Here is a 21,673-nt window from a genome sequence, read left to right as displayed (position 1 = left end):
AGCAATATGCTTTTCTAACAAGTTCTAATGTGAAGAAATAGTGTGCCTCTTATCTTTTCAATAATTAAATTTAATATGTGCAGACTAAAGCCTTCTGCATCAATGGTACCCCTGATTTCAATCTTAAATATCATAATTTATTATTGGTTTTCCACTCTAATGTCATGTTTCTCGGTGGAGAAAAGGAAGTGAATTTCCACAGAATGTGCGACAACACTGAAAAAGGCCATTCAGTGCAACTGTTGGGCAATTATGCCTAAAGCTCATATAGCAATATGCATAAACTCAATCCCAGGCCTCTACTACGCAGAAATCCATAATGTACATATGCACAGGACAGACACGATTTTAAAAAGGGAATCAAATGGGGACAGAAGGGAGAGATTTGGCAGAGGCAAGGGAATACTGGTCAATGACGACAACCAGGGCAGTCAGGACAGATGGACTCTGCCTGTTCTCTCCTCTCCCACTCCCAATCCAGTCCTTTCCCAAACCCTGCCCATTCACTGCTGCATCCACTAATGCATAATCAGTCCCGATGACAGCAAATGCAACATAAGGTTTTATCTAGCAGAGTTATACCTTGACAGTTCATAGTTGCTTACCAGTGATTATAATCTATTTACTTGTAATAAATAGCTCCCATTCAGTACAAAAACCTGGTTTGTGTCACCTGTTAGCCAGAGTCTATCTTACGGGTAAGTTAGGGACTTTGCATACTTTGATAAGAAAATTTTATTTTTATGGGGACTCTGGGAATTATAGGAGCTTGACTTCCAACACCCTCTGCAGTGAGGCATGACTTTATTCAAACTATTATCTTTTTAAAAAGTTAAATAAATTACTGTGAAGCAGTAACAATGTTATTACTGATTCAAAATGTACACTATAACTAGATTAAATCTACAAATAATAAACACCAATGCAACAATACTCATTTCCTATTTTAAGAAGTCCGTGTTCCAGTTAAAATGCTCATAATAGTCAAGAGTTGAAGCTCTCCAAATAAACTTCCAAGTAGAAATTACCTTGGTTTTCCAGTCAACCATTACTAGGGGCCAATAAACATTTTAGTTTATTTCGTATTTGTAGGTGATAATTAACAAGCAAAAGTCCAAAACTCAGTATAAATGGGCTTTGCAGAATACTCCAACTCAAAATTCTCTTTTCCTATTTGCAAAGCTTTGTACGATATAGATGCAGTCCCAATAACTACTTTAAAAAAATGTATCAGGAACCTGGCTGCTTGCATTGTATTAGTATTTGCAACCAGTTAATCTCTAAAGCAAGAGACAGCGATGGTCTCGTTGATACCACAAGTTTACAGAGAAGTACTTTCAACTTCTCAATATATAAAACTATCAAGCGTTGGAAAAACCCATTTGGCATATTAATGGCATTTAGGGAAGTAAGTCTGGCAGTTTTACCAGGCCTAGCCTGTATGAGATGCCAGATCCACAGTCATGTGGTTGACTTCTAACTAACCTCTGAAATGGCTTAGCAAGCAATTCAGTTCAAGGGCAATTAGGGACAGGTAAGAAATGCTGGCCCTTGCAGCAACTCCCATACTCATGAAAGAATAAAACAATACATATATAAAACACAATCATAATAAAAGGACCAAATCGAAAGCATCAGATGTGACTGAAAAATTTTCCAATTATTAGTTTGATTCCATTTATCCTCACTCATCCTTCATCGCCCATTATCACTTCATGCACAGAACATCGAGTTGGCCTCAAAGAACGTGGAATAATTAAAACAAAGGAGGCTATTCATCCAATCTCTCAGGTACTGCGTCCTGGATCCCAAATATTAATTGCTTGAATAAACCATACAATTATAAACATATTCTCATAAGGTCAGCATACTGCATGTCATTCAGAACGAAGTACCAGTGGGTAACTTAGGAAAGTTACAGCTTTTTGTGGAACGGGGTCCTCTTCACCCAGAATACAGAATGACAGTTAAATTATTGTAACTCTGTAACTTGAGTTCTTGAACAGCTCTAGCTCAGAGATGGAGCAGTCTTACAGTCACAAAAGTTAGGTAATGCCCCATTTTACAGAAATATTTTTAAAGTGTACTCAGAAGACATCTTGAATATAAGGACACCTGCACTTGTAAAATCAAAACATTGGTTTCCAGGGTGGCTGCAATTTACAGGTTTCAATGTACCACAATTGATTACAAATATATGTTTTAACTGATTTTATGATTCTGCCATTATCGCTTCACTAGAGTATCCCCTGCAATATAAATGCCTGCCAAAATTACTTTTATAGATTTATAGTGTTGTCAAATCATGTGTATGCTTGATCATTGTTATTAACTCATTAAACGTGCAAACTTGCTTGTTTTTATCTTTTTATATTATTTATTCCTCTTTTGATATCTGATGAAATTAAAAAATGCAGGTGGAACATGTTTTCAGTCCAATGGCTAAAATCATGGTTTTTGAACTCTTCAATGCCCTCCGACTCGAAGCAGAAGTCTTACTGCTTTCCATTCTTCAGAAAAGGTTTCCTACTGGCTCTCAAGTCTAATCAACAGCAAGCAACTTTCACCTTTGTGGTTTGCCTGCATAGCTCTTCACAGTTTTTTTTTGTAATTCTGTCTAAGAAGCTAGGTTTGCTACTGAATCTCTTAACAACTAAAGGTTTGAGTGATAACGGCAGGCTAGATAGGCTGGCAATTTTTCCACTGAAGCACAGGTGGCTGACGGGTGACCTGAAAGAAGTTCATAAAATAATGAAGGGTATAGATAGAGTTAATGGCAGTTGTCTTTTCCTAGGATGGGGAATTTCAAGAGCAGGAGGCATATTTTTAAAGTGAGAGCAGAGAGATTTAAAAAAAAGACACAAAGACATTTTATTTTACAGAGAGGGTGGTTCACAGATAGAATGAACTTCTTGAAGAAGTGGTGAATATGGATACAATTATAACATTTAAAAGACATTTGGATAAGTACACGAATAGGAAAGGTTTGGAGGCACATGGGCCAGGAGCAAGAGGGTGGGACCAGTTTACATTGAGATTATGTTCAGAATGGACTGAAGGGTCTGTTTCCATGCTTTATGGTTAGATGATTATAATTCTTGAGCCCTATAAATTTTAACCACCCATAATTTCAGTATTACTATTCTACTTGGGAAAGTGTTTTTGAGCATTTATTGCACATTTTTATGATAGATTGTGGGGCCTCTCACACCCAATTTCAAAGATTTTTCTTTCAATTTGATGAACATTATCAGTCCTTATCTAAACCTTTCCCATTTCTTTCGAAAACATCCATAACCACTGCACACAATTTACTTTACTCCTGCATTCAAACCAGACTGGAAAGAACCACAACTTCTTTATCCATTCAAGGTTATCAACATTGTTCAATGCCATTCTCAAACCTTAGGCTTTTAACACCCAAAGATTGGCATTAGATGTAACTTTAAGACAAAACATATCAACTGAGCATGTAAATATAAATGAATAAGTACAATCTATCAGCCATTACAGAGAGATGACTACAGTATGATTTTAATTAGGACATAAATCTTGAATGAGGATAAGACATTTGTGCAATGACAGCAAAGTAGGAAAAGATGAAGGAGTGGTGGTTGAGTTTAGTTTGAACAAGAGAGGAGGGGATCCAAGACAATTTTTTTAAAATTTGAAACTGAGCTGGCTACTGTAAACTAGCAAATTAGATTAGAAGTTAACAGAAATGCAGAGGCAGATATTTAAGAGAGATTACAAGGAAAGTTTGGTCAGGCTGGGGTTATATTCACCATAATTTAGAAGAGCAAGAGGTGACTTAGTTGAAATTTATTAAATCGTGATGGGTTTTGAGAAGTTTGATGTGAAAAGGATGTTTCCTTTTGTGGGAGAATCTAGAACTAGGGGGTCACTTTAAAAATCCAGGACTGTTCATTCAAACAGATTAGACAATGTTTTTTCTTTCCTCGGGTCATGAATCTTTGAAATTCTCTCCCCGAAATGGTGGCAGAAGCAAAATCCTTAAATACTTTTAAGGAGTAGGTAGACACATTTATTAAGCAAGAGTTTGAGAGGTTATCAGAGGTAGGTGAAAGCGTGGGTTTGAGGTCACAATCAAATCAACGATGATCTCACTGAATAGTAGAATGGGCTCAAAAGGCTGAATGACCTACTTCTGCTCCTGTTCACACATCCATATATACCTCAAGTACCATATCAACACATCGGAAGTGGAGTCTAAATACTTTCAAGGCAGAAACAGATAAACTCTTAGCAAAGAGATGAAAGTTTACTTGAAGTGGGAATATGGAGGTAAAACTGCAATCAGATCAGCCATGACCTTATTAAATGGCAGAGTAGACTTGAGGAGCATTCTGCTGCTGTAGCGCATAGATTGTACAGTACACTCATTTCAAAACGAAACCAGAGATGGGGAAACAATAGTCGAAATGCGGTCAGAGGGGAAATTGTTGGTAATTGGTTAAGTCATGAAAAGGTAGCAATCATATTGAAAGAATGACGCTATAGGTGGTGATGAAATGAGAAGACATTTCCTGCCATTTTGTATCAGTTTTTCCTCAGACTGTGTCTGCTTTCAAAATTCAGCTACTTTTAAATGCAAAATAGCAAATTTGAATACCTTCTCTCAATAAGGTCTCATCTGAAAACTACATGTGATTTTGGTCCATCATATGGTGGGGAAATAACAAAGGCCTCAAAATTCAAGATGGGCCAACAGAATAATACATAATGAATGTAAAGGCTCAACTTGCAATCTTGGAGCTGTATTTTACAGAGATGATGTTGCGGCAACATATCCATATCATCAATAGGATTGTCCTCACGTATCAGTATATCACCTGACTCCATCCTGGTCACACCCTTCCACTGCTAAACCACTCCGTGCCTTCATAACCTCTCAACGCGACAAATGTACTCCGCTACTCCCATGTTGCATAAATATGAGCTCATTCAAAAATGTGCTGCTGCCTGTATGCTAACTCACATCAATTCCCATTCAGCCAACATCCTTGTGTATGATAATCTATAGTGCCTGATCTTTTGGCAACTTTCAATTTTTAACTCTTAGATTTCAAACCCATACTCAATCTTAAAACCCTCAGTGATTTTAGCATTCCACCAATTGTAATCACTCCAACAATGACAGCCATGCTTTCAGTTGTCTTGACGCCAAATACCGGAATTCCCTTCCCAAATCTCACCAACTTCTTTTTCTGAGACATTACTTAAAGCCTACCTCATTGACCAAGCTTTTGGTCACCTGACTTGATACTTTCTTTTGAGGCACACTGTCACATTTCGTTTGGTAGCATTCTTATGACACTTAGGAACACACTTCTTTCAATTATCGCCGCTTTAAAGAAACAAACAATTAATTGCTTTTCCTACGTAAACATTGCTACGCCAATACCTTATTACGAGAACTCCACATTCATAGACAAAGGGCATGCTGCAATATCTACCCAATAAACATATCAACTTAAATTGGAGCTTCACATTTAAGTGCAGTTTTAATAATGTTGTATTTCTTAAATATAAACAGTTTTTCTAGGTCTTAAAATTAAATTTTACAATGGCCTCCTTTTCCTTCAGACTTTAATTTTTACTGCAGTCGTAAAGAGAGTTTTTTTCTTTCACTCTTCTCCCTCTCAATTCCTTATTTCTTTTCTTCTATTTTGCTTTCTATACATCAATACATTAAATGAAATATTCTGATGCTTCCTTATTTAGACATTGAGTAGCTCGATTAAGAATTCTTCAAACTGATTAGTCAGTTGGATAGTCGGATTGTTACGCAGAGTGACACCAATGGTGCAGGTTAAATTCTTAACCAGCCGAGGTTACCATTAAATGTCCCTCCTTCTCAATTCTGCTCCTTGCCTGAAACATGGTGACCCCGAGGATAAACTCATCACCAACGGTCCTTCTCTCTTATGACAGAGCAGTCCTACGTCCTGAGACTATAGACTTTATATTAGTTGAAGAGACATATTGTTGAGTGCACCGTTTGCACAGATCTCAGATCCTCTGTAGAGAGTACCATATTATATCAAACCTCAAGTACCAAATTGTGAAGGAAAAGAGAAAGAAATGTCATTTGGTACTTAAGGTGACAAATGTTGAGTACCTAAGCATATGTAATCTTGGTATGACATGATTATGACAGTCTACCTGCTCTACGTTAACTCTGATACATTCTTTGAAGCCCCAATAACTAAATCTCTAGAAGGCAAAGAGGAGAATAAGCACAGTAGACAGCCAGGAAGACACCCCCCTCCTGGCTGCTATTCCAGGAATTGTTATTGAACTGTTGTTCCAACAGACACCAGCTCAAAAACCTGCTAGCATTCTTTGTAACAGCACTGTGGGTGTTCCTATACGGCAGCTGTTGAAGGCGGCAGTTCAACATCGTATTTTCAAGGATAATTAGCAATGAACATCAAATACTGGTATTGCCAATGCCTTTCATATCTTATGAACTTTTTAAAATCTACTTCCATCAGTGCAGGGTAAGAGGAAAAGAGAAAGTAGATATATGTCCATGCTCACAATTATACATAAAAGATACAATCTCTGCCACCACTGAGCCAGAAGATTGATGCTCACAGTGAAAAAAACATGCTTAAGGCATTGAAACTATGTAAAATTGTCTTGCACGTTAAAAAAACAAGTACAGTATAAAGATGTCAGGTTAGTGTTTAGAAGCAGCAGCCAATAGTATTCACTCATGCATCATGCAGGAGAATAAAGAACCAAGTTTAGAAACTGTCAATTATAACCAATTTCAATTATCCACAGAGTAAGATTTTTTTCAGAGTTGGCAAGGCCAATTATCCACTTCTACTTGCATTGTGCAGACAGACGTGGGTATTTTGCTTGAATGACTATAGTTTGTGATGGTGATGCTTCCACAATGGAGCGAAATAGAAAATTGCAAGATCGTAGTTACTACAGTTTGTTACACTTTACTAAATAGAGTTTCACTATATTTCAGCATAATCTTAAGCAATTGCAATGATTGATCGTTCAGTGCTTACAACACCATAAGAATATGTCAATTTTTACAAACAACTTCTAAAGAAATGCTCCAAAGCTCACATCACAGCTTAAAGTGATGTAAAACCAATTATAAGAAACAAATTATACTTTTAAACACAAATTTTACTCAAATTGTTTCTGACACAAGTGTTGCCAGTTCTCACTGTGTAGACATCATAGACAGTTTAAAACTGCTGGAATCCATTAAAAACCAAAAACACATTGATGACTTCTAGATCATGCATAATACAAAAGCAGCTCTGGAATAAAATTAAGTGAAATATGGAGGTTATCAGCTTCAGCACGCCCAACTGCTTATTATTCCGAAAGCAGATGGGGATGAGATCTCTGATTCAGGAAGTGCCAGAACAATCAAATCTTTCACTCAACATAAAAGCAACTGACACCTAACAATTATTGATGAGCAAATTATACACAATTTTGTTTTAAAATTATTATAATCATCCAGAAACTCAAATTACAATATTTAATTCTTTGAGAGATAAAATTTTAGTTAATTTGATGGTCATCACATTCCTCAGCAATTCAGATTGTGTTGATTTTCATATAATAAAAGATAAACCAACAAAAACATAATGTGGCTTTCATTTCCTCATTTAGAGCTTTATGGGTATATAATAAGACACCATGGAAAAATGCACAAGTCAAGACAGGTAAGTAAAGAGTTGGTTGAACAAATAGGTTTCATTAATACAGGCAATGTGAATTGGTCTAGGAGAGTAATTCTCGAAATCGGGCCTAAGACAGCAAAACACATGGCCGTGGATAATGAGGAAAAGTAAATCAGAGAAACATAAGATACAGAATGGAGGGAAAGAACATTCTCAGTGGACTGTGAGACAAGTGACTTATTTTAGTCATACATGGAGATGTGGACATTGCTGGCATGTTTTGCTTAAAATTGGTTCATGAAGAAAAACTAAAAAAACAGGATTATACGTCTTAAACCAAGATACATGACACAATGTCTAACTAAGTGATAAAGTCCGCTCAGCAAGAGTAAGAAACTGTGCACTTTACTGTTCTGCAAAGTGGCAGAGAAATCAAATCATCTACATAAATAAATTTAATACCTTTAAGTATCTTGTTTAAACCAACATTTTTACTGCATAATAAACAGACCATCATCCTTTGGTATGATTTGGATAATTTGTTCTTTTCCTTCTTCTCAAAGTTTAAACATTTTCTTCCCTTTGCAAGCTAGCTTTGGGTTTAAATCTGCAGTACCTTTGAACTGCCTGAAAATATATACTTAGATATTAGACAGGATACATCAAACTCTGAACTAATATCAGAGAACAAGGTTACCTGGTGACTTAGCTCATTGCACTTGCAGAACTAATGGCCGAGAAATTGGTTGCTATTTTACTTACAATAACTTCAAAATGCTCAAATGACTATAAAGAGCTTTAGAATGCTTACACAGCATGAATCATATTTATATTTATTTTTAATTAGCTCATGGGATGCATATATATTGTACGGTAATGCTTGCTAACACAGATAACGCTGGGTAACCACACATGCATGTTCACTGGGAACGCAAAACTGCATTTTTGCTCATGTGCAGTGAAACACATGACTTTGAATTGGGCTTCCTTGGTGGGGAAAGGAAGGCAGCATGGGGACTAATCTTCGAGTACAAAGGGAAGAGGGCCCCTAAGCCTGGGTGGGTAGTGGTAGTGGTGAGGAGACTATGTGGTGGTGTTGACAAAGACAGCCCAGGAGCCAGGAAGGGAGGGTGCAAACAAGAGGTACTCTCCCCTTTTGTCTCTCTGCTGGCTCTTTTCCTCCCCAACTTTCATCTGGTTCTCTCCAGACCTTAACCTTCCCAAACCACCCCACTTTCCTAGGCCACCCCACCCAACCATGTAGCACACAGAGGTTGGTGGCAGGAAATGCAACTTACTGCATACCCCCAGTAGCTTTGAGGTGGTGGTGGTTAAATGTCTTCTTGAACTGTTGTAGTCCTTGAGGTGTAGGGACAACAACAGTGCTGATGAGAAGGGATTTTCAGCATTTTGCAACAGCAACAATAAAAGGGAATATATCCCCAAGTCTGGAGAGTGGCTTGCAATGAAAGTTCCAAGTGGTTGTTCTTCCATGCATCTGCTGCCCTTGCAGGTGGTGAATTTGTAGGTTTGAAAAGTGCGGTTAATGTAGACTTGGTGAACAGTGCTGTCACTGTGCAACAATGCTGTGCTTTTGGGGGGGGGGGGGGGTGGTTACTGAAGACTGGCAAACATGACGCTGGAGTTTTCCAGAGAAGATAGAGATCGCTGAACTTGGCACAAGTTGAGGATAAATGCAAATACTTCAGAGTCTTGTTTTTGCATAGATATGCTCACTATTGAGGATGGGGTATTTGTGGTGCTGCCTCCTCCTCCCATTAGTTAACTGTCTACCATTGCTCATGGGTGGCTAAAACCATAGAAGCTGGGCGCAGGAGTAGGCAAGTCAACCCTTTCAAGTTTGCATGTCACTTAATACAATCATGGCTGATCTCATTTCGATCTCAAATCCACTCTCCTGCCTGCTCCCCATACCGCTTTTACCATTTAATTACTAAAATTCTGTCTACCTCCTCCTGAAATTTATTGTGTCCCATCATCCACCACATTTTGCGTTAGCAAACCCCATAGATTCACAAACCTTTGAGAGAAGTAATCCCTCCCCATCTGTTTTAATTCTGCCAGCCTTTAGTCTAAAGCCATGACTTCTTGTTCGAAATTGCCCCACAAGGGGAAACATTTGCAGTACAGCAACTGTCAATCCTCTTTAGCATCATGTATGCCTTAATTAAACCTACTCTTATTCTTTGAAACTCTAGCAAGTATAGGTCTAAACTACTCAATCTCTCCATATATGACATCTCTAATTAAATCGAGTGAACCTTATCTGAGCTGCCTTAAGTCAAGGTATCAAATCTGTATGCAGTACTCTAGGTGCAGTCGCAACAACACTTTACTCGTGATAGGACTGCAGAGCTTTGCTCTGATTCATTGGTTGTGGAGTATCCAAGATACCTTTTTTTACTACCATCCTTATCCTTGTGATAGAATTACTGAGTCATGGAAAATCAGGACAAAATTCTTGAGCTGTGTAAATGAATCAAGACTTAAAAACAATTAGTTTAAAGCCATCTCGTGGAAATTAATCTTACAGAATCCAACCTAACAGGCAACTTTAAAATCTGCTGTGAAGTTTGTACAGTTGAAGAGTACTCAATATGAATAAACCAAGAACCCTCTCTGCTCATCAGGTTGGCTCTCTTCTGCAATCTGTACTCATCACAAGATCTCACAAAAACAAAGTCACCAGCTACCAGCCACAGCAATTGTCCCATTTATTATTGAGTTGCAGAACATCAATCGTGTTGATATCCCTAGCACAACTTACAGCACCAACAGAGAAGCATCTCAATTTAATTGGAAAGCTAACATTTTATTTTGAATTGGGTTTGCGATACCACACAATTTTGGCACTTCTCAAGTCTCAAATTTAAATTTAAGATTGCAGTAACAGCCAGAGTTAATATATAATAGTACTAGAATAAGTCTTTTGTACCAAAACAATATTTGAGGAGTTTCGAATTGAAAGCAGATCTTTCTCAAAACTGGCTTCCAAGATTAAAAAATGGAGTTAGCGCCATCCAAAGAGAAATAAAGTGTTATCGATTCTGGTTTTAAGTTTTTGCTACAAATCTTAAAAAACACTAAATACAGTGGTTCCCTCAAGGATATTTTCCCCTCAGTTCCCAAGAATAATTTAAATCACAGAGCTGTACATTTACACAAATTACAGAGAAATTTGATATACAATAAAAATGCTTTCTTGACCAAATAGAACCTAAATTATGAGATAGTTTGACAATATTTTCTTAGTCTGGCTTCACGAAGTCATTATCAAAGTAAACTTGAGATTCAGTAAGGCGTTCGACAAGGTTCCCCATGGGAGACTGATTAGCAAGGGTAGATCTCATGGAATACAGGGGAGAACTAGCCATTTGGATACAGAACTGGCTCAAAGGTGGAAGACAGAGGGTGGTGGTGGAGGGTTGTTTTTCAGACTGGAGGCCTGTGACCAGTAGAGTGCCACAAGGATCAGTGCTGGGTCCTCTACTTTTTGTCATTTACATAAATGATTTGGATGCGTAAGTTTGCAGATGACAACAAAATTGGAGGTGTAGTGTAGTGGAAAGCAAAGAGGGTTACCTTAGATTACAACAGGATCTAGACCAGATGGGCCAATGGGCTGAGAAGTGGTAGATGGAGTTTAATTCAGATAAATGCGAGGTGCTGCAATTTGGGAAAGCAAATCTTAGCAGGACTTATACACTTAATGGTAAGGTCCTAGGGAGTGTTGCTGAACAAAGATCTTGGAGTGCAGGTTCATAGCTCCTTGAAAGTGGAGTCACAAGTAGATAGGATAGTAAAGGTGGCGTTCGGTATGCTTTCCTTTATTGGTCAGAGTACCGAGTACAGGAGTTGGGAGGTCACGTTGCGGCTGTACAGGACATTAGTTAGGCCACTGTTGGAATATTGTGTTCAATTCTGGTCTCCTTCCTATCGGAAAGTTGTGAAACTTGAAAGGGTTCAGAAAAGATATGCAAGGATATTGCCAGGGTTGGAGGATTTGAGCTACAGGGAGAGGCTGAACAGGCTGGGTCCTTTTTCGCTGGAGCATCGGAGGCTGAGGGGTGACCTTACAGAGGTTTACAAAATTATGAGGGGCATGGATAGGATAAATAGACAAAGTCTTTTTCCTGGGGTTGGGGAGTCCAGAACTAGAGGGCATAGGTTTAGGGTGAGAGGGGAAAGATATAAAAGAGACCTAAGGGACAAAGTTTTCACGCAGAGGGTGGTACTTGTATGGAATGAGCTGCCAGAGGACGTGGAGGAGGCTGGTAAATTGCAACATTTAAGAGGCATTTGGATGGAAGGTTTGGAGGGATATGGGCCGGGTGCTGACAGGTGGGACTAGATTGGGTTGGGAGATCTGGTCGGCATGGACAGGTTGGACCGAAGGGTCTGTTTCCATGCTGTACATCTCTATGACTCTAATTATCCAAAGCTCATGGACAAAAACAAGAGTGGTCCTAAAGGAAGAGTGCTAAATTGGGAGAAGGCCAACTATAGCAAAATTTGGCAGGAGCTTGGGAACATGATTGGGAGCAGTTGTTTGAAGGGAAAATCCACATTTGATATTTGGGAGGCTTTTAAAGAGCGGTTAATAAGATTGCAGGACAGACATGTCCAAGTGAAAATGAGGGATAGAAATGGCATGATTAGGGGAACATGGGTGACAGGTGAAATTGTGAGATGAGCTAAAAGGAAAAAGGAAGTCTACTTCAGGTCTAGCATCTTCACTATCATATCTAGCTGCAAATCTACTTTCAAGGAATTATGAACCTGCACTCCAAGGTGTCTCTGTTCAGCTGACTAAGTGACAAAACAAATGGATGAGGGAAGGGCTGGTAGATGTCATATACAGTGTCTTCAGTAAGGGATTCCCCCATGGTAGGCTGATGGAGAAAGTGAATTCGCATGGGGTCCACAGTGTATTACCTAGATGGATAGAGAACTGGCTGGGCAGCAGTAGACAGACACGAGTAGTGAAAGGGAGTTTGTCAAAATGGAGAACTGTGTCCAGTGATGTTCCACAAGGACCTATGTTGGGACCATTGCTGTTTGTGATAAACATAAGTGATCTGGAGGAAGGTATAGGTGGTCTGATTAGCAAGTTTGCAGATGACACTAAATTTGGTGGAGTAGCAGGTAGTGAAGGGGACTGTCAGAGAATGCAGTATAGATAGATTGCAGAATTGGACAGAGAAAGTAGCAGATGGAGTTCAATAAATGCAAGGTGACATTTTGGAAAGTCCAATTCAAGAGCGAACTATACAGTAAACAGAAAAGCCCTAGGGAAAATTGATGCACAGAGAGATCTTGGTGTTCAGGCCCATTTTACCCTAAAGGTGGCAACGCAGGTCGATTAGTGGTAAAGGTGGCAAATGGCATGTTTTTTTTCATTGGTGAAAGTTCAAGGTGAGAGGGAAAAAGTTTAAAGGCGATATGCGTGGAAATTTCTTTATGCAGAGGGCAGTGGGCGCCTGGAATACGTGGCCAATAGAGGTGGTAGAGACAGGCACAATAGCATCATTTAAGATGTATCTAAACAGATACATGAATGGGCAGGGAGCAGAGGGACACAGACCCTTAGAAAATAGGCGACAGGTTTAGATAGAGTACCTGGATTGGCATAGGCTTGGAGGGCCGAAGAACCTGCTCCTCTGTTCTACCTTTGTTTTCTTTGTTCTCTGTTGCCCATACCACTCTCTTGCACCAATTCCTCTCCTGCTTGCCGATCTACATTGCTTTATTAAATGCCAACGCCTCAATTTTAAATTCACGTTGTTTTCAAACCTTTCTCTATGGCATCAGGGACCAAAGCTATATGGAGTATTCCAAATGCAGTCTCACTGACAAGTCAGTTTTGCAATAATACTGTAGCTCTGTACTCATGCAATCTGTGTTAAGAAATTCACATAATAGCACCATTTAAACTAATGGGGCTAGAATCACCATACAAGCAATACATGTTTTAAAATTTCACACTTAAGAAACAGTGTCCCCATTTCATCAATCGAGTTTTAGCAAATTCACATTAACACTTTGATCGGCAAAATTTCCTTCCTTAACTATCTTTCTACCTCTTCTCTTCTTCCTTTCAGATGCTCATCAAAACATCAATCTTTGACCATTTGCCCTCTTATCCTTATTGGTGAGGAAAATGATACAGGCAGCTAATCAGATAGAAAGGTACATAAAATGCTGGATATAAAAGGGCTTAAGATGAAAATTTAAATTAAAATAATTTTAAACTTCTTCTGCACAGCTTTCATCAAATAAGAATCAACAGCACCTAAAATCATGAAACTGGCATCATCTAAATCTCTTTTGAATAGCTTTTTCAAATGTTTCGATGTTTGTAAGCAAATACACTCGCCCTCATACAATGAAAATCATTTGCCATGTATTATACGTCTTGGATGTCTGAACTCTATTTTTTGAATCAATTAGACATGCTTAAGCCACAATTACTCTGATGCTTTAGCTTGATTCCAGGAAAAAGGTGTCTGTAAACTTACTCCCCTATTACACTATTAGATTTGTTCTCTTAATGAAACAGCATATTTGTGGATGAAGAATTGCAGGCTTACATATTGGCTCTCATAAATAAGTGGGCTTAATATGAATACAGAATCAGGTATATATTTGACATTTAAGATTCAGAAACTGAGTAAGAATTGTAAGGTGGTAAAAAATACAAAGAATACACATAGAAGTAATCTTTCCTTGCATAAATTCAAGCAGTGAACATCGAGCTTTGTTTCGAAGGCTGCAGGAGTTATGAAGGCTTCACAACCAACATATAGCCGACCAGCTGTCAGACGACTCAGCTGTACACAAATCTACACATGCAAGGTACGGCACAGACAGGATACACTTTTGTTCATAAATATTAGAACACTTCAAATTGTGAACTGCTTTCTGCTCCTGCCCAGAGACTGGTTTCAAAATAATAGTCTTAAAAACTAGACAAATACAAATTATAACACAATCTAATTATTAGTCAACTCCACCTATAATCAATTACTTCCTCAACAAGGGAAAAATTACAGTTTCACAAAAACACTGGTCCACTGCAATATTCGTAAACTAGGCACACTTGTAATTGCTTCACAACATTAAAATGGTGGTTTGTGTACATTCTGGCCTTACTTTCTAAATCTGACCTACTAACTCTTAAAAACAGCCTAAACTTCCAAATACCTGAAACATAAAACTCACCAAGTCTCTTTCAATACCACCATTCAAAACTCCAGCCGAAACACCATCTGAGAATCTCCCAACTAACTATGCACTGTCCTGATTTGGAATTATATCACTATTCCTTCACTGTCACTTGATCAAAATCCTAAACCCCTCATCCCAACAACACTGATGCAGCACCTGCAGCAGCTCAAGAAAATGACTCATTGCAATTTCTAGAATCCAGCTCAGAATCAGAAACATTGCTGGCCATGCCAACATCCTACAAAACAGTTTAACAAGTTTGGTAGGTTAGCGACAGGCTATTGTATAAAAGAACCACAGATGAGACTTTTAATAATATGGGACGATACGAAATCAATAAATAAATCTATTTTATTACAGCGCTACATGTAAAACCAATCATCATATGACTGCCCATTTAGGGCAGCATAGAAAATAAATAATATTTAAAAGTTACTAATATAAAGATAGCAAGGACTTGTAAAATGCATGCATGCACTTAGTGTGATTGTACCAGTCCTCAAATTGTGCTTTTGTAACCCCTTTAAGGGGTAACATCCAGAAAACAGAACAATAATTCAACATCGCCAAGCTACAGAAACACATCAAGCCACCTTCAGGTTCTTTTCTTGACAATCCCACAACACAAAAGTTGGGAACACAAAAGAAACAGAAAAACAGCAGGAAACTATTTCAAATGTGAGAAAGGGGTGAGTGAATTTTGCAGCTTTGATTTCATTCCTGTCTAGCAGAGAAGGAGTTAACCCCCAAAAACACACCTGATGTTCAACATGGACCCCATCCCCCGTGGGCCAACGGTGTTTGCTTGAGTAGGTGCCCAGTTGCTCCCCCGGCTGCCTCTGGAAGAAATAACCCACAGTGGCGTCGTCTTGGGATCGGCCGCTGAGAGGGGGCTGGACTCCAGGGTTGCTGGATACCACAGTTGGGGCAGCACCAGGCCCCAGAGTGGCGCCAGCCACAGCTGCACTCAGCACCATCCCACTGCCGCCCGAAGGAGCACCCCCTCCGCTGCTTCCTCCGCCTCCATGCATCATCCGCGCCGAGTCCTGCTGCCAGGCCACTTCATTCATACCCAGGAGCACACATGGAGGTATATTCATTCCACGGGAACCTATACAAGAGCAAGAAATCATTGCATCAGTCGAGAGGCAAAAAGCACCTCCACCCCAAAACGCCACATTTCCACAGACCCTCATCACACTCTCCTCCAATCACTCTCTCATCTCCCCCCACTTCTCTCCTCCATCCCAGCACCTGTCCTCTTCATTGCCTACCCTCTTGCACCACCTTTACCCCTCTTTCACCGACTCCTCTCCTCCCACCACCTTTTCCCACATACCAATAGTCCTCACCCCAAACCCATCTCCCCCCTTCACACCCCTTTGCCACCTTAGTTCCTCCTCATACCCACAATTCCCCTCGCTCAACATCTATCTCCCAAAGCTCCTTCTCCCCTCCTACAACCACCCTCTTCCCCACTCCTCTACCAGCCCTTTTACACACCCCCCTCACCCTCCCTTGCATCCCCTCGCACTCCTCCAGCCCCTCCTTCTCCCCGAACCCCTCCACTCCGGTCCCCCCCACCTCTGCCTACCCTTCCACTCCTGTCCCCCTCACTTCTGCAACCCCTTCCACTCCTGCCCCCCCTTCCGCTCCTGTCCCCCCCACCTCTGCCTCCCCAATCTCTACCTCCCCTTCCACTCCTACCACACCTCTGCCTACCCTTCCTTCATCTATCGCCCCATTTCTCCCTTCCCTCGCTTCCCCCAGTTCCCCATCATCCCTCAACTCCTTCCTTCCCATTCCCCATTTTTTCTGCCCCCGCTCCCCAATCTGTGTCCCCCCACTCCCCGATCTCTGCCTCAAACTCCTTCCCCTCCCACCCTCCATTTCTCCCACGAATAGCTTCCCCCTCCTCTCCCTCCACTTCCCCTCAATTATCCCTTGCCTCCCTCACCCATTCTCCCTCCCCTTGCGCCCCCTTCTCTCCCTGCCATCTCCCCCTCCCTTCAACCACCAACCCCGTCCACTCTGCCCCATCCAGTTCATACTGACCTCGCCCTCACTCCGCTCCACTCCTTCCTATTCCCCTCAATTCTCTCCCCCAACCCACCTCCTCCCACGGGGTCACTCTCACAACCCCCCTCCTCCTCCCCGCGGGTCCTCTTCCACAACCCCCTCCTCCTCCCGCGGGGTCACTCCCCCAACCCCCTCCTCCTCCCGCGGGGTCACTCCCCCAACCCCCCCCCTCCTCCTCCCGCGGGGTCACTCCCCCAACCCCCCCTCCTCCTCCTCCTCCCGCGGGGTCACTCCCCCCACCCCCCCCCCTCCTCCTCCCGCGGGGTCACTCCCCCAACCCCCCCCCCCTCCTCCTCCCGCGGGGTCACTCCCCCAACCCCCCCCTCCTCCTCCTCCTCCCCGCGGGGTCACTCCCCCACCCCCCCCCCCTCCTCCTCCCGCGCGGGGTCACTCCCCCAACCCCCCCCTCCTCCCGCGGGGTCACTCCCCCACCCCCCCCCCTCCTCCTCCCGCGGGGTCACTCCCCCAACCCCCCCCTCCTCCCGCGGGGTCACTCCCCCAACCCCCCCCTCCTCCTCCCGCGGGGTCACTCCCCCAACCCCCCCCCCTCCTCCTCCTCCCGCGGGGTCACTCCCCCAACCCCCCCCCCCTCCTCCTCCTCCCGCGGGGTCACTCCCCCAACCCCCCCTCCTCCCGCGGGGTCACTCCCCCAACCCCCCCTCCTCCCGCGGGGGTCACTCCCCCAACCCCCCCCCTCCTCCTCCCGCGGGGTCACTCCCCCAACCCCCCCCCCCCTCCTCCTCCTCCCGCGGGGTCACTCCCCCCACCCCCCCCCCCTCCTCCTCCCGCGGGGTCACTCCCCCACCCCCCCCCCCCCCTCCTCCCCGCGGGGGGGTCCTCTCCACCAACTCCCTCCTCCTCCCCCCCCCCCCCGTTCTCGGGGGCCCGCTCTGACTGTGGGCGGTAGCAGCGGCGAGCGGCCCGGCTCTGGGGCCCGCTCCTCTTTCTCGATCTTTTGTGTGGCTCCGACATTATTTTGTTTATTAAGACACGCTCTCTCTCAGCCGATTTTTGGCGCTCAATTCTCGGGGCCCCGAGAGCCGACTCATACTCACGGGCTCGGGTTAATGTAGGCGGCCTCCGGGGCTTTCTCTCCGTTTTTTGTTCCGACAAAAACTCAGCGCCTTCCCCACAACAACATGGCGGCGGTTAGCGTCCCCGCGCTCAACCTCCAGCCCAGCCCCGCCCCCTTCCAGGATCCCTCGCCCCATCTGGCCACGCCCCCCGTTTCCCTCACCCCTCCCGGCCCCCGCCCCCTTCACCGTTTCCCTTTCCCCACATGGCCCCGCCCCCTTCCCAGTTTCCCATTTTTCTCCCGGCCCCGCCCCCTTCCCAGTTTCCCATTTTTCTCCCGGCCCCGCCCCCTTTCCAGTTTCCCTTTCCCCACATGGCCCCCGCCCCTCTCCCTGTTTCCTTTTCCCTCCCCCTTGCAGGTCCTTGCCCCTCTCGCCCACCCCCATCACTTGCCCCGCTCTCTCCCTCAGACGCCCTTCCCCGCCCCCACCATCATTTCCCTTGCCCCCTCTCGGCCCCGCCCCCTCCCTCAGTAACTCCGGACACGCCCCTCGCACTCCCTTGCCCCCCCCCCCCCCCCCCAACACTAACCGCCCCCAAGTCCTTCCTGCCCCCACGACCATCAAATCCTGGCTTCGCGTGGTATGAGATGGAACAGGGATTTCGTATTGGGGGCCCTGGGGTTAGACATGGGGGTATAGGGAGCACTGGGGCATGTCATGGGGTATAGGGCACACTGGGACAGGGCATCAGGGGGCAATGGGGTTAGGCATGGGGGTATAGGGAGCACTGGGGCTGGGCATAGGGAGCACTGGGGCACGTCATGGGCCTTATAGAGAGCACTGAGACAGGGGCATCATGGGCACTGGGGTAGGGCATAGGGGATATAGGGAGCACTGGACAAGCCATCATGGGCACTGTGCACAGGGGTATTGAGAGCACTGGGACAGGGCATCGGGGAGGGCATGGGGACTGGGAGAGGGCATCGGGGCACTGGGACAGGGCATAGGGGGTACTTGGACATGGTATGGGGTATAGGGAGCACTGGGACAGAGCATCAGGGGCACTGACTAGGGCATAGGGGTATAGGGAGCACTGTAGAGCATCAGGGGCACGGGGGTAGGGAATGGGGGGCAGGGGGCTATGGGGAAACACTGAGATAGGCTATCAGGGGTTGGGCATGGAATTTATTGGGGACACTGGGACAGGGCATTGGGGGCTCTGAGGTAAGGCATGGGTGTTACAGGAAGCACTGGGACAGGGTACTGGGGTGTATAGGGAGCACTAGGACAGGGCATCAGGATTGTGCATGGTGTTATGTGGGTCCACTGGAATAGGGCATCAGGGGCACTGGAATAGGGCATCAGGAGGCACTGGGATAGGAACCCGGGAAGGGTACTGGAGACATGGTAAGGGCAATAGCATGGGGAGGGCACTGGGGGGATGACACAGGCGCTGGGACTTGGGGAGGACACTGGAGTCATAAGAAGGCACTTGGGGTGTGGAGACAAACACTATGAGAAAACTGGGCGCAAATAAGAAGAATTCTTAGGGGCAGACTCACCATCCATAGTTAAGTACTGAAAGATATCAAAGATAGTGCTAACCTTAAATAAACATTGTATAATTGAGCATAAATAGTTGGTAGATCAGAAGATTGGACCTAAGTTTTGAGAAGGTTTGGATCTAATATTTAAAAAAAGCAAAGTATTACTAAAAGATTAATAAGGTGCAAATATTTTGAGTATGAAAAAGTTCGCCAAAACTATTGAAATAGTTATGAAAAAAAAGATATTTAAGAAAAGAGTTAACAAAGTCAATGTTGTTCCTGAAGAAAATGTTGCTGGAAATGAATGGTAATGGAGGATAAGGAAATGGCAGAGAAATTGAACAGATATTTTGTATTGGTCTTCAGTAGAAAGAATACAAGTAACATCCAGGAAATAGCTGTAAATCAGGAATTGAACAAGAGGTGGAAAACACAAAAATTACAATTAAGTAGCATAGAGTAAATTGTTGAAATTCTGAGTTGATAAACCTCCAGGTCCTGAGGAATTTCATCTTAAGGTCTGAAAAGAAGTAGCTATTGAGATAGTTGATAATGCTGGTTTTAGTCTTCCAAAACCCAATAGATTTGGGAAGATTCTATTAGATTTGAAGTTGCTAATGAAACTCCTGTATTCAAAAAAAAGGCAGAAATCAGGAAAATATAGGCCAATTAGCTGAATGTCTGTCATCAGGAAAATATTAGAAGCTATTATTATAAGATATTATATCAGGGCACTTAGATCAGTTCAAGGTAATCAGACAGAGCCAGCATGATTTTGTCAAAGGGAAATCAAGTTTATCAAATTTATTGGAATTCTTTGAAGCAGTACTGTAGATTAAGGGGAACCAGTGCATGTATTGTACTTAGGTTTTCAGAAGGCATTTGATAAGGTGACACATCAAAGATTTTTGCAGGAAATAGGAGCTCATGATGTTGGGCGTAACATGGATAGAAGAGTGGCTTTCTAACAGATAGCAGAAAGTGGCAATAAATGGGACTTTTTGAGATTGACAGGATGTGTTACAGGTGGTGTGCCATAAGGTTCAACGTTGACGCCTCAATTTTTTATAATTTATATAAATGATTTGGATGAAGGGATCAAAGGTATGGTAGCTAAATTTGCTGAAGACACAAAAATAGATAGGAAAGTGAAACAGGAAAATAACAAGGGCTTTAACAAAGTGTTAGAGATAGGTTAAGTGAATGGGCAGAGATCTAGCAAATGAAGAACAATGTGGAGAAGCATAAAAGTGACCATTTCGGCAGAAAGAATAAAAAGAAGCATTTTCTCTAAACGGTGAGAGATTGCAGAGCTCCAAGATGCAGAGGGAACCGGGTATCTGAGTGCATGAATTGTAGTTCAGTGTGCAGGTACACTAACTAATCAGGAAAGCCAATAGACTGTATTGTTTCATTGTGAGGGTAATTAAATGCATGAGTAGAGAGATTATGCTTCTGTTATACAAGAGGTTTGTGAGACCACATCAGAGAACTGTATACAGTACTTGTCACCATACAATGGAAGGATATTAATGCGTTGGGAGCAATTCAGAGAAAGTTTGCAAGACTAATACCCGGACAGAATGGATTGCCTCGTGAAAAAGGCTATATCCTCTGGGGTTCAGAAGAGTCAGTCCTTAAAGATCGACAAGGCCGTTTATGTATAGAACCACAGGAGATGGGTGAGATACTAAACAAGCATTTCGTGTCAGTATTTATTGTAGAGAAAGACATGGGAGCTAGAGAGCTTGGGAAATAAACAGTAATATCTTAAAAAGTGTCCATATTACAGAAGAGGAGGTGCTGGAAGTCTTAAAATGCATTAAGGTAGATAAATCCTCAGGAGCTGACCAAGTGTTTCCCAGAACTTTGGAGGAAAGCCAGGGAAGTAATTCCTGGGCCTGCTAAAAACCAGGCATAAGGCCTTCAGATCAGGAAACCTACTCAAATATAAAGAATCCAAGCATGACCTTCGCAGAGCCATTAAGACAGCCAAGGACCAATACTGATCCAAACTAGAGACACAGACAGACACCCAGCGACTATGGCAAGGACTGAATGACATCACAGGTTCTAAAAAGAGACAGTGCAAGATAGC

The 21,673-nt window shown here is 42.9% G+C and overlaps 1 protein-coding gene across 12 annotated transcripts in view; it reads right to left on the bottom strand.

The window, feature by feature from the left end:
• LOC140466738 (pumilio homolog 2-like) overlaps positions 1-18,190 on the bottom strand; it is a 127,734-nt gene extending 109,544 nt beyond the window's left edge. For all 12 annotated transcript variants that reach the window (XM_072562383.1, XM_072562281.1, XM_072562302.1 and 9 more), the window contains exons 1-2: positions 18,068-18,190; positions 15,692-16,044 (exon numbers count right to left, since the gene is read on the bottom strand). In XM_072562383.1, coding sequence (XP_072418484.1) covers positions 15,692-16,033 — 342 coding nt within the window. In that variant the 5' untranslated portion in view covers positions 16,034-16,044; positions 18,068-18,190. The remainder of the gene's footprint in view (positions 1-15,691; positions 16,045-18,067) is intronic.
• Positions 18,191-21,673: the final 3,483 nt, after the last annotated feature.

The sequence above is a fragment of the Chiloscyllium punctatum genome, chromosome 3 (assembly GCF_047496795.1).
Source record: "Chiloscyllium punctatum isolate Juve2018m chromosome 3, sChiPun1.3, whole genome shotgun sequence".
NCBI classification, from domain to species: domain Eukaryota; kingdom Metazoa; phylum Chordata; class Chondrichthyes; order Orectolobiformes; family Hemiscylliidae; genus Chiloscyllium; species Chiloscyllium punctatum.
This window is presented reverse-complemented; position numbering and strand designations above follow the sequence as displayed.